Source organism: Fragaria vesca, linkage group LG2 (genome assembly GCF_000184155.1).
Source record: "Fragaria vesca subsp. vesca linkage group LG2, FraVesHawaii_1.0, whole genome shotgun sequence".
Classification (NCBI taxonomy): Eukaryota; Viridiplantae; Streptophyta; class Magnoliopsida; order Rosales; family Rosaceae; genus Fragaria; species Fragaria vesca.
The window spans coordinates 18,242,692-18,257,115 of record NC_020492.1 but is presented as its reverse complement, the minus strand read 5'-3'; the positions used below and the strand labels follow the sequence as shown (position 1 = coordinate 18,257,115).

General features: G+C 40.9%; 2 protein-coding genes across 2 annotated transcripts; one reads left to right on the top strand and one right to left on the bottom strand.

Moving 5' to 3' along the window:
- Positions 1–109: 109 nt before the first annotated feature.
- Positions 110–4,436, bottom strand: LOC101313376 (probable pectinesterase/pectinesterase inhibitor 40-like). Its single transcript, XM_004290763.1, has 3 exons — positions 3,589–4,436; positions 3,338–3,498; positions 110–1,084 (listed from the first exon to the last, which is right to left on the bottom strand). The coding sequence occupies exons 1-3, from the start codon at positions 4,434–4,436 to the stop codon at positions 390–392; spliced, it is 1,704 nt and encodes a 567-aa protein (XP_004290811.1). The 3' UTR covers positions 110–389.
- Positions 4,437–11,901: 7,465 nt separating this feature from the next.
- On the top strand, positions 11,902–13,643 carry LOC101291210 (probable pectinesterase/pectinesterase inhibitor 7-like). The gene is made up of 2 exons (XM_004292619.1): positions 11,902–12,844; positions 12,949–13,643. Exons 1-2 carry the CDS (start codon positions 11,902–11,904, stop codon positions 13,641–13,643), a joined length of 1,638 nt encoding a protein of 545 aa, XP_004292667.1.
- The last annotated feature ends 781 nt before the right edge of the window (positions 13,644–14,424 follow it).

The window sequence follows — 14,424 nt, the reverse complement described above, 5'->3', positions numbered from 1 at the left end:
TATGCTCTTTCTCAGTTTCTTTCATTATTTCCGGTTTGCTTATCTCACCCATTTCCGGTTTAGTTGCCGAGCTCACCATGATATTATTCATGGACTAACACATGCATCTGAATCCAATGTGGTACCATAACTCTTACACAAGTATGAAATACAATTCAATCCGTACGTCCTCGATATATATTTCCCTTTTTCAATACAAATTCTACGTACTATAGTAACATAGTTTCATTTTGAAAATATACATAAAACATTGTCGGAATAAAATATCAACCGAGCTACAACAATTAAATCGTGCATATTATTTTTCATAAGAATTGTTTAGTATTTAAGAATATAGTACTTCTTAACAAATTTTGTACCGGAAATTAATAAGAGTATCACAGCCGACATTAAGATAAACCGGCAAAGTACGGGATTCCGGTAGAATTGAGCCACTCATTTCCTTGTATAAACGCCCCAACCGTGAACTGACTGGCCTCAGTGGAGTTATTAATAACCCGATAACCCGGCCACGTCACTCTGGCGGTCGTACCCGACCCATTTCCCCGGTTCAAATATTCCCCATAATACAACGTGCTCAATGCAAACGTCCCATTCCACTCCAGCCACCCGGCGGGGTCCACAGTGTCGTCGATATTCGACCTCAGGTAAACCGTCCGGGAGTACTCCTTCCACGGACGGCCGAGATATGTCTTGAACGTTGACTTGACCGGAATGAGGTCCGACGCGGCGGTGACCTTGCAGTTAAGGATGGAGATTCCGGTGTTCTGGTTGGGGTCCTCGCGGCCCTGGGCGGTGAAGATGTTCTTCTGGCCGTCGTTGGGTTTCCGGGCGTAGAGGTTGCAGTTTTGGAAGACGACGGCGGCGTTGCCGAAGATGAAGTCGACGGTGCCGTAGATGTCGCATTCGCGGTAGAACTGGCGGAGGGAGTGGACGTAGAGAGTGTCTTGGTAGCCGACGAAGCTGCATTGGTAGAAGGCGGAGAGGTCGGAGCCGGAGCGGAGGGCTACTGCTTGGTGCTTGCTTGGTCCGGCTGAGTTCTCGAACGTTATGCCTTTGGCGATGAACCCTCCTCCGACGACGGCTGCAATTCAGTTCAGAAAAATAGGAGATGGATTAGTTGGGCTTCATCACCAAACAAATGGGCCACTAGATGTAACCAACATAACTGGTTTACACATAATCCTGAACTGGGCTGAAGTTCCGACCATATATTGGTTCAATTCTTCCTCCTCTTTACAAAGTTAGCGGTAAGGCTTATCAGGCCAAACTACACATTGCAGGTTTGTAGCACAGTGTCTGACCAATTTAATAACTCAAAACTAGATTGAGAAACATACCAAACTAAACAAGAACCACCATTAAACTACTTGTAGTGGTTTAGTTTGATTCTTTCCTAAGCTCAAACACAAAGCTAGAGTTTAAAGGATTAGGGTTTAGCTAAGCATGATTGATATGTGGAACATAACTTGAGTTGATGCACGAGTTCCAATTGTCTAGTAACAACAACCATCTATACAATTACGAGTTTTATGAGCCAAAGCTTTGGATTTTCATAACGAGCTCATACATGTTTTTTGAGCTCGAGCTCAACATATTTATTGAACTCGATCAGCTTGGTTCTTATACGAACAGAGAAGTGAGATTCTTTGACAACTGACAACTGTTTGGGAGATCATGCATGTTACCCTTCGTTTAAAGAAGTGTTTTGTCAAAGACCACAAGACTGAATTATGCTGCAAGTAGTAGTAGTACAGGCAACTTAGAATAACTGGAGATTATACAGAATCTTAGTTTTTAATCCTAATTTTTTCTGGTTGTTTTTGTTTGTTTCTTCCTATTAAATCAAGAGTAGGTAAACACGGTCCTGCGTTGAAATTTGGAAATTTGTGTTTCTGCTCTTAATAATAGTACGTAGTCTATATATGCACTGAGAAATTAATATAAACCCAAGATTAGTTTCTTCAAGCTAGTATGCACACGAAAGGGGGAAGGAGAAATGGGCACCTATATATGCTCTTTAGAGTTAAATCTGAGTTTGTCAGAGGCAATTGGCAAATATTGAAGCATTGTGATGCTGTCTTTTTTGCAGAACAAAAAAAATATAGTACGCAGATCATATCATTACCACCGAAAATGTGGATAGTTAAGTGAAGAACATGCATGTATGGTTCATGGCTGAACCCAAAAGGATTGAAAAAGAGAATGCATGGGACCAATATATCATTATATCTACATGAGAGGAGACGAAATCAAGTAAGGCAATCAAGCAAGAGTTCAAGCCCCATCTACCATGTGAAGTGCCAATTATGAATTCCATATTATTAGTCTAAAAATGAGAGGTTAGGATTGATGTATCAATCAATTATGACATCTTAATGTGCTTTTCTATTTTTTTATTTTCTATCATAAAAGATATATCAAGAAGTATCTTAAGATCTTTTCATCGAAAGAAAAGAAAGGAAAGTATCTTAAGATTTTGAGCAACTATCTAACACATGTATATCTTCTCATGTTGTATGCCGAGTACGACATACAATAATATAAAACTAGCTATTGAGAAATCGGAAGATAATATTTGATCTTAAAACGATGGACTCGATCTGACGGAGTTGTGTAATGTTATAAAATTAGCTGGAATAATAGTAAGCCGATGAATATGTAAATTCACTCCAAATTAGCATCAAGCAAATCAAATATTTTCGTTCTTGTTTCACCGACACAACTCTCTCCACAATCTACGGGTGATTAGCTAATTAATCCACGAACAATCAATCGACCAAAACTACTGTGTCCAATGATTCCGGCAAAGGCTTTATGAATCATACATGGACCATCCAATCCACTTTTTTTTGCCAGTTTCTTCTACTTGTGGGGCATCTAGAATCAATTTGACACTATGCGATAAGAACTTCGCGAACTCAAACGTTTATAATTACACAAAATCATCTTATTATGAGATCATCTTTTAGAGGCTAATCGATCAAAGCACAAGTTAACTTGTTTATATTGAACATGAACGTGTTCAATTTCTGGTATTATTATTGACTCTTTGGGGTTGTTTGTATCTCTATATAAAGTCACATATATCGTATATGGTAAACGGTCCTACAGAAATCCAAGCTCATCACTGCACCATGGGACAACCTAACCCTCACTCACGAGCGTACTGTTCGAAAGATTTCAAGGATGTTTGCCATTTCACAATTTTTCTACTTTGTTTTGTTCTTGGTTAGTGCTTAATTAGATAAATGTTTCAAAGTGCGCACCAGCCAAAGATAGAGAAGCAACTAAATTAAGTAGCAGGTGTAGTAGAGAAGAGACTGAACGAACTCACCGACAGTGGCCGATCGGAAAGTAGTCCAGCCGTCGACAACATTCCTACTCGCTTTCACAACCGTCTTCCCAATTCCATCACCCAAAAACATCAAATTCGTCTTCTTGCTCACAACCTCTACATTCTCAAAGTACGCACCTGCTTTTATGTATATGACAAACCTACATATACATCCAACGAATTGACCAAATAAGGCAATTAAAATGTTCATTTATATATTCGATTTATGTACTTAGGAGTTGGGAGTTTACCTGGTTGCGCTCGAGTTTGGAGCCGCAGCCACCGCGTCGGTGATGGTGGTGAAGTTTCCGCTACCGTCTTTCGCCACCAGCAGATCATACTTGGTCTGGTTTGCCGAACTAGTCTGCAACAGCTTCCGAGCTTTGGATCCGACCCATGTAGGGAACCCGTTTTTCATGGCTCCGAACTCGTCAGTACTCTCACGCTCAACTACTCCCCGAATCTTCTTGAGCATCACAAGCGCATTGCTGAAGTGCTTGCAGGTAGTGTTCAATCTGCTCTCCAGTTCAGCCTTCACAGCTTTAACCGTACTACTAGTGCTGGAATCAAACCCTTCGAGACACGTGTACTGGTTCGTCATTGCGGCGCTGAGCAGCGTCCTCAAGTGGTTGTAGTGCTTGGCCGCCGGCGACTTCTTGGAGCTGAGTTCCGACATGGTGACCTTGAGCTGCGCGACGGTGTCGTCGAAGAGCTCAAGACAGTCGTCGAGAGCTTGCTGCTGAACGGCGGCGAGCTTGTTCTTGTTGTGCTTTTTGATGCCGGTGCAGTTGGAGTTGGAGGCTATGACCTCGTACATGGTCTTGTTGACGGTGGAGGATATGATTTGCGGGACAGTTTTCGAGCTCAGATTCGGGAATGAGGTCAGGGTCGAGACGCAGAGGTCTTTGTAGAGTGTGTTTTGGCATGTTGAGTGAGCTACTTGGTTCAGTTGGTTGTGCTTCTCGACATGGATGGTAAATTCTTTTGTGGGTTTGGGGCTATTTGTGAAGTGGTTTAGAGAAAAGAATATGATGAGGATAAAGGCTGAAGTTGGGAGCAAGGAGAGCAAGAGCTTTGTTCTCCTTCTTAGACTATACATTTTGTTTGTGAGATAGAGAAATGTGGACGGATAAGGGATATGGGTAATGCTTATAAATAGGAAGGTTGGTGATGAGTGTAAAAATGAGCAGTAAATAATTTAGTTTCTGGGTTACTTGTTAGATTTTATATGATTGTCTTTGAAACATGTAGATTCTTGCCCAAGTTAGTAATGAATCTAGCTAGCAAGCATAAGTTAAAAACCCACATGACCATTATTTTCCAGATTGAGTATCACCACTATTACCACGAGCTTTTAGTAAAAAAAATTCACTACTTTTGATCGATTTTGGTCGAAATTCAAGTGAGTGTTAGGTTTGATTCAACTTGAGTGTGATTTTCTGGTAAGGTTGAAAAGGACCTAAAGAGAGGTCTCTGTTAAAAATTTGAAAGAGCTGCATGGGTGTCTAGACTCTAAACAGAGAGTAGAGAGTAGAGAGTATAGAGATGGTTACTGGACCGGGTTGTACTAACAGCTGGAAATTCATATTCATGATTGTGCCGGCTTTCGTTTAAAGCTACAAGCCTATGTAAATCTCGGCTGCTACATCGGTTATATGTTCCACTCAAGCTCTCTGTTTTACTCTGTTATCATTTATCAATTATCATCACGGCATCACCCTTAAGATATTTACTTTCGGCCGGATAACGAATCGTCAAAACATTACGATCTATATATCCTGTAAGGTTTGCTGTATCATTTTGTTATATTTTGATTAAATACATACATGCATGTTTGATCGCAGCAAAGAGTTGACACAGCAAGAAGCATATATTGCTGCAGCAATCCTTCTGATCAGCTAGAATATGTCTTGCTCTATCTGATTCTACAAATACTGTTTCGAGTCTAGTAGAAACCTCTAATTCACGATCTAATCTTTTGGCGATCAATATGCATGCATGCTCTCTGTGATTGATCATATACAGTTCATGCAGTATGATAATCGATCATATATATAGTTAGGCCATATCCCATTGTATAAAGGACAGTAGCAATAGAGATCGATCTGTATATTATTGGAGCTGAGAACCAGGCAAGCCTCAACGCCCCCTTGAAAACCGCATGTGCATATTGATCCTAAACTTCTAACTTAATAGAGAATTAAAACGTACCATGTGAACCCCATCCTATGAGACCTAATATTAACATAACCAGCAGATATATATAGAAATTTCAAAGTTGAAGTAGTTGATGCGTAGCTAGGTAGCATAATTTGTCGAATCAAATAAAGAAGCTAGTAAATGAGTAGTAACAATTGTTGGGAAAAATAATATAATGAAAGTAACAACTCAAACCACACAAAGGATAAATATGTAAAGATGTAAAAGATAGAGGAAAGGAAACACCAGATATAACGTGGTTCGGCGATGTGCCTACGTCCACGGGGCAGCAATAACAAGAACTTCCACTATAAAATAATGGGTACACGAGATACACAACTTCAAGAACACTACTTGAAGGAAACCCTCTCTCACACTTGTTTTGCTACCAACTACTCTACACTCTCAACTTGGAGTGGACACTCTTCTCTACTTGGAAGATGGATGTTTGAGATTGATGAGATACTTGGAATGAGCAAATGACTCTCCTTTTATAGGCTAAGGAGGAATCATCTAGACCTCTCATTAGTGCTCTCCTAATAAATGGTACTTCATGAATTTTCCTGTAACTCATGCCTTGACTATAACTCCAAAACCATCCATGTTCTTTGTGTAACTCATGTAACCTTGTGTAACTCATGTAACGTTTGTGTAACTCATGAAACCTTTCATTACTATTTTATTTATTTTGGTCTGGATATTATGACAATCTCCCCCTCCAGACCAACCCGGGGAAATACGCGGCAAGACTTCTATTTGAAGTCCATCCCAACGGACTTGCTGCAATACTTCAACTTCTGTTGTGGCACAACCTTAGTCAACATATCTGAAGTATTCTTATTGGTGTGAATTTTCCTCAACTGCAAAAACTTCTTTGACACTACATCTCGTATCCAATGATAACGTAGATCAATGTGCTTAGTGCGAGGGTGATAAACTGAATTTTTACTCAAGTGAATTGCACTCTGACAATCACAATACACCACATACCTTTCTTGCTTCACACCCAACTCCTGAATCAACCTTTGCAGCCATATCATTTCCTTGCCTGCTTCGTTTGCCGCTATGTACTCAGACTCAGTGGTGGATAAGGCAACACACTTCTGTAACTTGGACTGCCATGATACAGCTCCCCCACAAAATGTAAATAAGTACCCAGAAGTGGACTTTCTGTTATCTAGGTCCCCAGCTAAATCTGTATCTGTGAAACCCTCCAAAACAGGTTCGGATCTACCAAAAGACAAGCACAACTTTGAGGTGCCCCTCAAATATTTGAGTATCCACTTAACAGCTTCCCAATGCTCTCTGCCAGGGTTAGATAAATATCTACTAACAACTCCAACTGCATGAGCAATATCTGGACGAGTACATACCATGGCATACATTAGACTACCAACAGCTGATGAGTAAGGGATACATGCTATCTTGTCTTTCTCCTCTTGTGTAGTTGGGCATAATAATCTGCTTAACTTAAAGTGATTACCTAGAGGTGAGCTCACTGACTTGGCTTCTTTCATGTTGAACCTTTCAAGCACCCGTTCAACATACCTCTCCTGTGACAACCATAATTTATTTGCCTTCCTATCACGGGTAATCTCCATGCCCAAAATCTACTTAGCTGGACCTAAGTCTTTCATATCAAAAGACTTTGATAAGTCTGCCTTCAACTTGCAGATCATAGAAACGTCTTGCCCCAGTATCAATATATCATCAACATAAAGCAACAAAATTATAAATTTACCTCCAGTGAACCGTTAAATGTACACACATGGGTCTGTATCAGTTCTTTTGTATCCATGACCCACCATGAATGAGTCAAACTTCTTGTACCATTGCCTTGGTGCTTGCTTCAGTCCATACAAACTTTTCTTTAGCTTGCAAACCATGTGCTCCTTGCCCTCGACCTCAAAACCTTCCGGTTGCTCCATGTATATTTCTTCCTCCAAATCACCATGTAGGAATGCCGTTTTTACATCTAACTGCTCCACCTCAAGATCCATGCTAGCTGCCATGCCCAAAATAACTCTGATAGATGTCATTTTGACAACTGGTGAGAAGATCTGATCAAAATCTACTCCTTCCTTCTGCTTGAAACCTTTAACAACCAAGCGAGCCTTGAACTTTGTCAACTGTTCATTCTCGTCCCTCTTCAACTTGAACACCCATTTGTTTTTGAGTGCTTTTCTGCTTTTAGGAAGCTCCACCAACTCGTAGGTGCCATTTTTCAACAAGGACTCCATCTCAGACTTCATAGCTAATATCCACTTGTCGCCGTCTGCATGAGTCTTCGCCTCCTCAAAGTATTCAGGCTCTCCATCACCAGTCAACAGAATGTATTTGGAATATGGATTATCTCCATCACTGGTGAGCAAAATATATTGAGAAGAAGGATACTTGGTACTTGGCTTCAGTACTCTATGAGATCTTCGAACTGGTGCTTGGGCATTTTCTTGTTGTTGTTCTTGATTAGGCTCTTCATGATCAGGCTCCCCCTGATCATGATCATCCTGAACCTGATTCTCCTGGTCATCATTTGCAGCACCTGCAGCTTCTGGTCCTGCCGTATCAGGGACGTCTTCATTAACCATTTCTTGAGGTTTGTTAGACTTTTCTTGGAGCGGAGACGAGTCATAAGTGAGGCGCTCTGCATTTTCTAGTATGTTCTTGTCAAAATTCGCAACAGTCTGATCCTCATGGAATACCATATCTCTGCTTCTGAATAACTTCTTGGTTATTGGATTCCACAACTGGTAGCCCATCTCTTCATTACCGTACCCAAGAAAGATACACGGCACGGCCTTGTCATCTAGCTTCAATCTTTTCTCCTTTGGAACATGTGCAAATGCTTTGCACCCAAATACCTTCAAGTGAGAATATGAAGCACTTCTACCGGTCCACACACTCTCTGGAGTCTCCAAGCCCAACGGTACACATGGTGTTCGGTTGATGAGGTAACAAGCGGTTGTAACTGCTGCGCCCCAAAACTCTTTCGCCAGGTTAGCCGTCTTTAGCATGCTTCTCACTTTTTCCAAGATGGTGCGGTTCATCCTCTCTGCTACACCATTATGTTGTGGGGTGCCAGGAACTGTCTTTATGTGTCTAATGTCATGCTTCGAACAATAACCTCTGAACTCGTTCAAAGTGTACTATCCACCATTATCACTGCGGAGACACTTGAGGGTTCGTCCCGTCTCCCTCTCAACCATGGCATGGAACTCCTTGAAGGTTTGGAACACCTGGTCTTTTGATTTTAACAAATACACCCAAACCTTTCGTGAAGCATCATCGATAAAAGTGACAAAATATTTGCTATGACCTAGTGAATCAACTTCCATAGGACCACATACATCCGAGTGTACTAGGTCTAAAACATTCTCTTTCTTTGTAAATGTATTAGCAAAACTAACCTTATGTTGCTTACCAAATAAACAATGATCACAAGATTCAAGTGAGGTACCTTTGGGAAACGGAATAAGAGACTTCTTTGCTAGAACTTGCAATCCCTTCTCACTTACGTGGCCTAACCGCTTGTGTCATAGACTTGGAGAAGAGTCATCCATGATATTCAACTCCCCTTTGTATATCTTGCCATATGTCTTGTAGAGGATGCAACACAACTTCCCTCTAGCCACCACTAGTGATCCTCTGGTAAGCCTCCACTTTTGATCTCCTCCGTGATGATGAAAACCTTCTCGATCAAGCACGCCGGTTGACATCAAATTGAGACGTAGGCCCGGAACATGTCTAACATCTTTCAAAATCAGCTTGTTGCCCAAATCGGTCTCAAAGCAGACATCTCCAATTCCTGCAATCTTGGAGTAGCCTTTATTGCCCATCTTTACAATCCCAAATTCACCACCTTTGTATGTCAAGAAAAACTCCTTATTTGGAGTGGCATGGAAAGAGGCTCCGGAATCAACGACCCATGCAACACCGGGAGTATCGTCAACATGTAGGCATTCTCCTTCAAGACAAAGGAACTCATACACATCATTGCACACAGTAGCTGTTGTGTTCTTTGTGTCATCCTTCGGTTGATGAGTATTGCCATCTCGAGCCTCCCTAGGATCCTTTTTAAACTTGTTGCAATTTTTCTTCATGTGCCCAAAAATACCACAATGATGGCACTTTCCATTGAATCTTGTTCTGGATCGGCTTGCATTCCTTCCATGGCCTCTAGGTCCTTTACTCTTGCTCCTACCTCTATTCTCCGCCACAAAGACTAGGCTATTGTTGGAGCTAGAAGATTTTCTCCTTGTCTCTTCATTCAACATGTTACTTTTAACATTATCCATAGTCAATTTACCATCAGGAGCAGAGTTACTTACAGTGATGACAAAGGTCTCCCAATTGTCCGGCAACGACCCCAACAACAGCAATGCTTGTAATTCATCATCGATCGTCATCCCCATGGTCGTCAATTGATTGATTGTACTTTGGAAGTTGTTTAGATGCTCGGTGACCCTCACGCCTTCATGATACTTCATGTTAACAAACTCTTTAATTAGAAAGGCTTTCTTGGCTGCGGTCTTCTTCTCGAATAACGACTCCAACTTTGTCCACAACTCATGCGCATCAGTCTCATTTGCCACACGGTGGAATACACTATCATCCATCCACTCTCGGATATGACTGATTGCCTTACGATTCATCTTTGTCCAATTAGCATCTGGAGTCCCTTCCAGCTTAGCATCAACTCCTTCGATGGGCTCATGCAAATCTTTGCAATAGAGTATGTCCTCCATTCGTGGCTTCCATGTAATCCAATTTGAGTGGTTGAGTCGAACCATTGTACTCCTTGAACCTTCCATTTTAACGCCCACGCCCTACGAACCAAGGGCTCTGATACCACTGTTGGGAAAAATAATATAATGGAAGTAACAACTCAAACCACACAAAGGATAAATATGACAAAGATGTAAAAGATAGAGGAAGGAAACACCAGATATAACGTGGTTCGGCGATGTGCCTACGTCCACGGGGCAGCAATAACAAGAACTTCCACTATAAATAATGGGTACACGAGATACACAACTTCAAGAACACTACTTGAAGAAAACCCTCTCTCACACTTGTTTTGCTACCAACTACTCTACACTCTCAACTTGGAGTGGACACTCTTCTCTACTTGGAAGATGGATGTTTGAGATGGATGAAATACTTGGAATGAGCAAATGACTCTCCTTTTATAGGCTAAGGAGGAATCATCTAGACCTCTCATTAGTGCTCTCCCAATAAATGGTACTTCATGAATTTTCCTGTAACTCATGTCTTGACTATAACTTCAAAACCATCCATGTTCTTTGTGTAACTCATGTAACGTTTGTGTAACTGATGAAACATTTCATTACTATTTTATTTATTTTGGTCTGGATATTATAACAACAATGAGATTAATTATTGGGAAGTGAAAGGCCATCCTGTTTTAGTTGGCCGTCTAGCTTGGGTTGGGGTCCAAGTCTATCTTGGAGAACTTGGATCACTGGCTTTCCCTTTACATTGTACAATTTTTAACAAGATATATTGAATTCCAACAACTTAATTTATTACAAGTTCACAACTATAATAGAACAATGATAGTGATGAACTCTTTTAGTTTTAGTTGTTTATCAATCAAGCAACTCTCCAATCAGTTCAAAATGTACTCATCTATTTCTCATTTTAGAGAATCTGGTTCACTTAGCGGCCTTCTTTTCGCATCTACATCTCATTATGGGAATGAAAATTTGATGAGATAATGATATTTTACGACTAAAACTGTTTTTTTAAAAGGATTACGACCAAAACTGTTAATACGTATGAAACGGGGAAAATTATGTTATGCATGTATGTGTAGGATGTAGACATGGTTTCCAAGTTACAACCCCACCACCCAATGTTATGCAAGTGCAACCTCTATCAGTCTTTCTAGGCAATTTGTAATAATTTTGCATAGGACATTCTATTTTTCTAGGACTTTTGGCTCAAAAGGAATATCATGATCGAAGACCGAAAGATAGACCATGAATTGCAGACGTTATTTGAGAACCCTTTAAGCTAAGCTATACGTCACGGCACCCCTCGACAATTCAAATCTCATACGAAATGGTAACCGTTACCGTTACTGTTGGAGTTTGCAGGTTACGAATGCTCTGCATAACAACTAATCTTGATAGGCTAAGATATCTAGGTTTAGGTTAATTGACGTCCAGAAACTACGTGCTGATCAGCATGAAACTAATCTTGTTGAACTAGTTGATGATCGAACTATGCTTACTCAAATAACTGATCCAAATATACCTAGGCAGCCTAGCTAGCTAGCTAATTAATCCTACTATATATGACGCTTCTTTGCCTCTGTAAACTTCTACAATAGCAAAGCCGATATGGATTCACAACCATTCTTTGTGTTCAAACTATCAATCGTCAGTCTTCATCTTATTCCTATCCTTTTTGCCTCTGGATGTTTAGCTTCAGAAGCAGGTTGTGCAACTGATACAGTACCCAAAGAAATCATTTGCAAGAACACCCGAAACCCTTCATATTGCAACTCCATTCTCCCCAACCAAACCACCAATCTATATGACCACGGCCGTTTTGCGGTCCGGAAATCATTATCCCAATCCCATAAATTGCATCACTTGGTGAACAAGTATCTTAAAGCCAACTCGAATCTCTCCAAAACCGCAATCCTCGCCCTTGAAGATTGCAAGCTTCTTGCGGAACTCAACGTAGATTTTCTTGCAAAATCCCTAAAAAACCTCAACGACACTAACCAAACACTTCCCAGCTCGAAAGCTGAGGACGTCCATACATGGCTCAGTGCCGTCCTCACAAACCAGCAAACATGCTTGGATAGCGTACAGGCAACTTCTTCTTCATCATCTTGGAGGAGTATGCAAAATGGACTTTTGCTCTCCGACAACACGAACCTTTATAGTGTTTCTCTAGCTCTGTTCACAAAGGGATGGGTGCCTGAAACGGAGGAGGAGGAGGTGGTCGAGAAGGAGGAGGAGGTGATCACATGGAGGGAACAGCTGCTTCGGAATTTTGGTGACGTTTTGGTGAGTGAGACTGTCACCGTGAGTCAGGACGGAAATGGGAACTTCACCACCGTAAACGAAGCTGTTGCCGCAGCTCCGATCAACACTGAAGGTAAAAATGGTTACTTCTTGATTTATATCAAGGCAGGAGTTTATGAGGAGTATGTGAACATTGCAAAAAACAAAAAGTATCTGATGATGATCGGTGATGGCATCAACCGGACTATCATAACAGGCAATAGGAGTGTTGTAGATGGCTGGACAACTTTCAATTCAGCAACATTTGGTAAGTAATACTAACTTACTAAGCCCTAATCCAATCAATTAAAGTTCATATTTGACCTCAATATCATGCAGAATTAACTTGTACGTGGTTCATTAATATTGCAGTGGTAATGGCACCATTGTTTGTAGCAGTGAACATGACCTTCCGCAACACCGCCGGAGCAAGCAAACACCAAGCCGTCGCCGTTCGAAATGATGGCGATCTATCCGCATTCTACCATTGCAGCTTCGAAGGGTACCAAGACACCTTATACACACATTCACAAAGACAATTCTACAAGCAGTGCGACGTCTACGGAACAGTGGACTTCATATTCGGAAACGCAGCAGCTATTTTACAAAACTGTAACATCTACCCTCGGCTTCCGATGCGCGGCCAGTTCAACGCCATCACTGCTCAGGGTCGATCCGACCCGAATCAAAACACAGGCATTATGATCCACAACTGTAACATCAGAGCGTCCGATGACCTAGCTTCGGACAAGGGAAAAACGAGGACTTATCTAGGGAGGCCATGGAGGGAGTATTCGAGGACGGTGTACATGAAATGCTTCATGGATGGTTGCATAGACAGGGAAGGTTGGAGTAAATGGACGGGAGATTTTGCTCTAAGCACATTGTATTACGCCGAGTATAAATGTAAGGGCCCTGGATCGAAAACTAGGGGAAGAGTTACATGGCGAGGTTACCATATATTGAGAAAACCTAAGGAAGCTAAAAATTTTACAGTGTCCAAGTTCTTGCGTGGAAGGAAGTGGCTGCCTCAAACTGGAGTGCCATTTACCAGTGGATTGATTTAGCTTATTTAGAGAATGCAGAAAGGAAATCAAAGAGATATTGGATATAGCTTTGTGACGTAAATTTGAATTTCTAGCTTATAATTTATTTTAGGGTTTCATGCCAATAAAGTTCAACTTGGTATTGACAATCAATTAATTTGCTATGTTGATTAATAAAATGAGAAGTAAAACAGTTTGGTTTAGTTGACATTGAGTTTTATCCTTTTTTCCTACGTATATTAGGGTTTAGTTGACCATAATTGTATATGTGTGATTTGCTAGAGTCGCATGTTTGTAGCAGAAACTTAATTCATGGATTTCATGACTTCAATGGCGAATCGGGAACCGACCAGCTAGCTAGAACACAGGCACTACACATGTGACTAGTACGTGTGCCAAACGTCTCGCCAAGTTGCTACATATAGTAGTGCAACTTGTCACACTTCCATCGATAAGCTTTGAGTCTAGCAAAATGTATTAGGGTTATTTATTAAACTTCGGGCTAGGAATGTTAACTTTGTATAAGTTGTATAAGTCCATACGCCTATATACATGCATGACGTACGGTCGTACGTAGTGTATTCCGTCCCATTTGTGTTTAGTATAATCGATCGATGATCTGAATCGAAATTCTAGCTTGTATTTCTCAATTCACACGGAAATTTGAATTTCTATTTATGATCAAGAGAACACATCGAAATTACTTACATATATGTATATTCATGCTCATGCATGCTTCAATTCGTTTGAGCAACTGACCGAACAAATATTACAACTAAATCACAATACATCTCTCTCTCTC

Bases quoted from the DNA above. Each gene is read 5' to 3' on its own strand.
- LOC101313376 (XM_004290763.1), bottom strand. From the start codon at position 4,436: ATGTATAGTCTAAGAAGGAGAACAAAGCTCTTGCTCTCCTTGCTCCCA. The intron at 3,499-3,588 runs GTAAACTCCCAA...ATGTATATGTAG, and splicing joins CCAAACTCGAGCGCAACCAG to GTTTGTCATATACATAAAAG. The intron at 1,085-3,337 runs GTGAGTTCGTTC...ACTGAATTGCAG, and splicing joins TTTCCGATCGGCCACTGTCG to CCGTCGTCGGAGGAGGGTTC.
- LOC101291210 (XM_004292619.1), top strand. From the start codon at position 11,902: ATGGATTCACAACCATTCTTTGTGTTCAAACTATCAATCGTCAGTCTT. The intron at 12,845-12,948 runs GTAAGTAATACT...TTAATATTGCAG, and splicing joins TTTCAATTCAGCAACATTTG to TGGTAATGGCACCATTGTTT.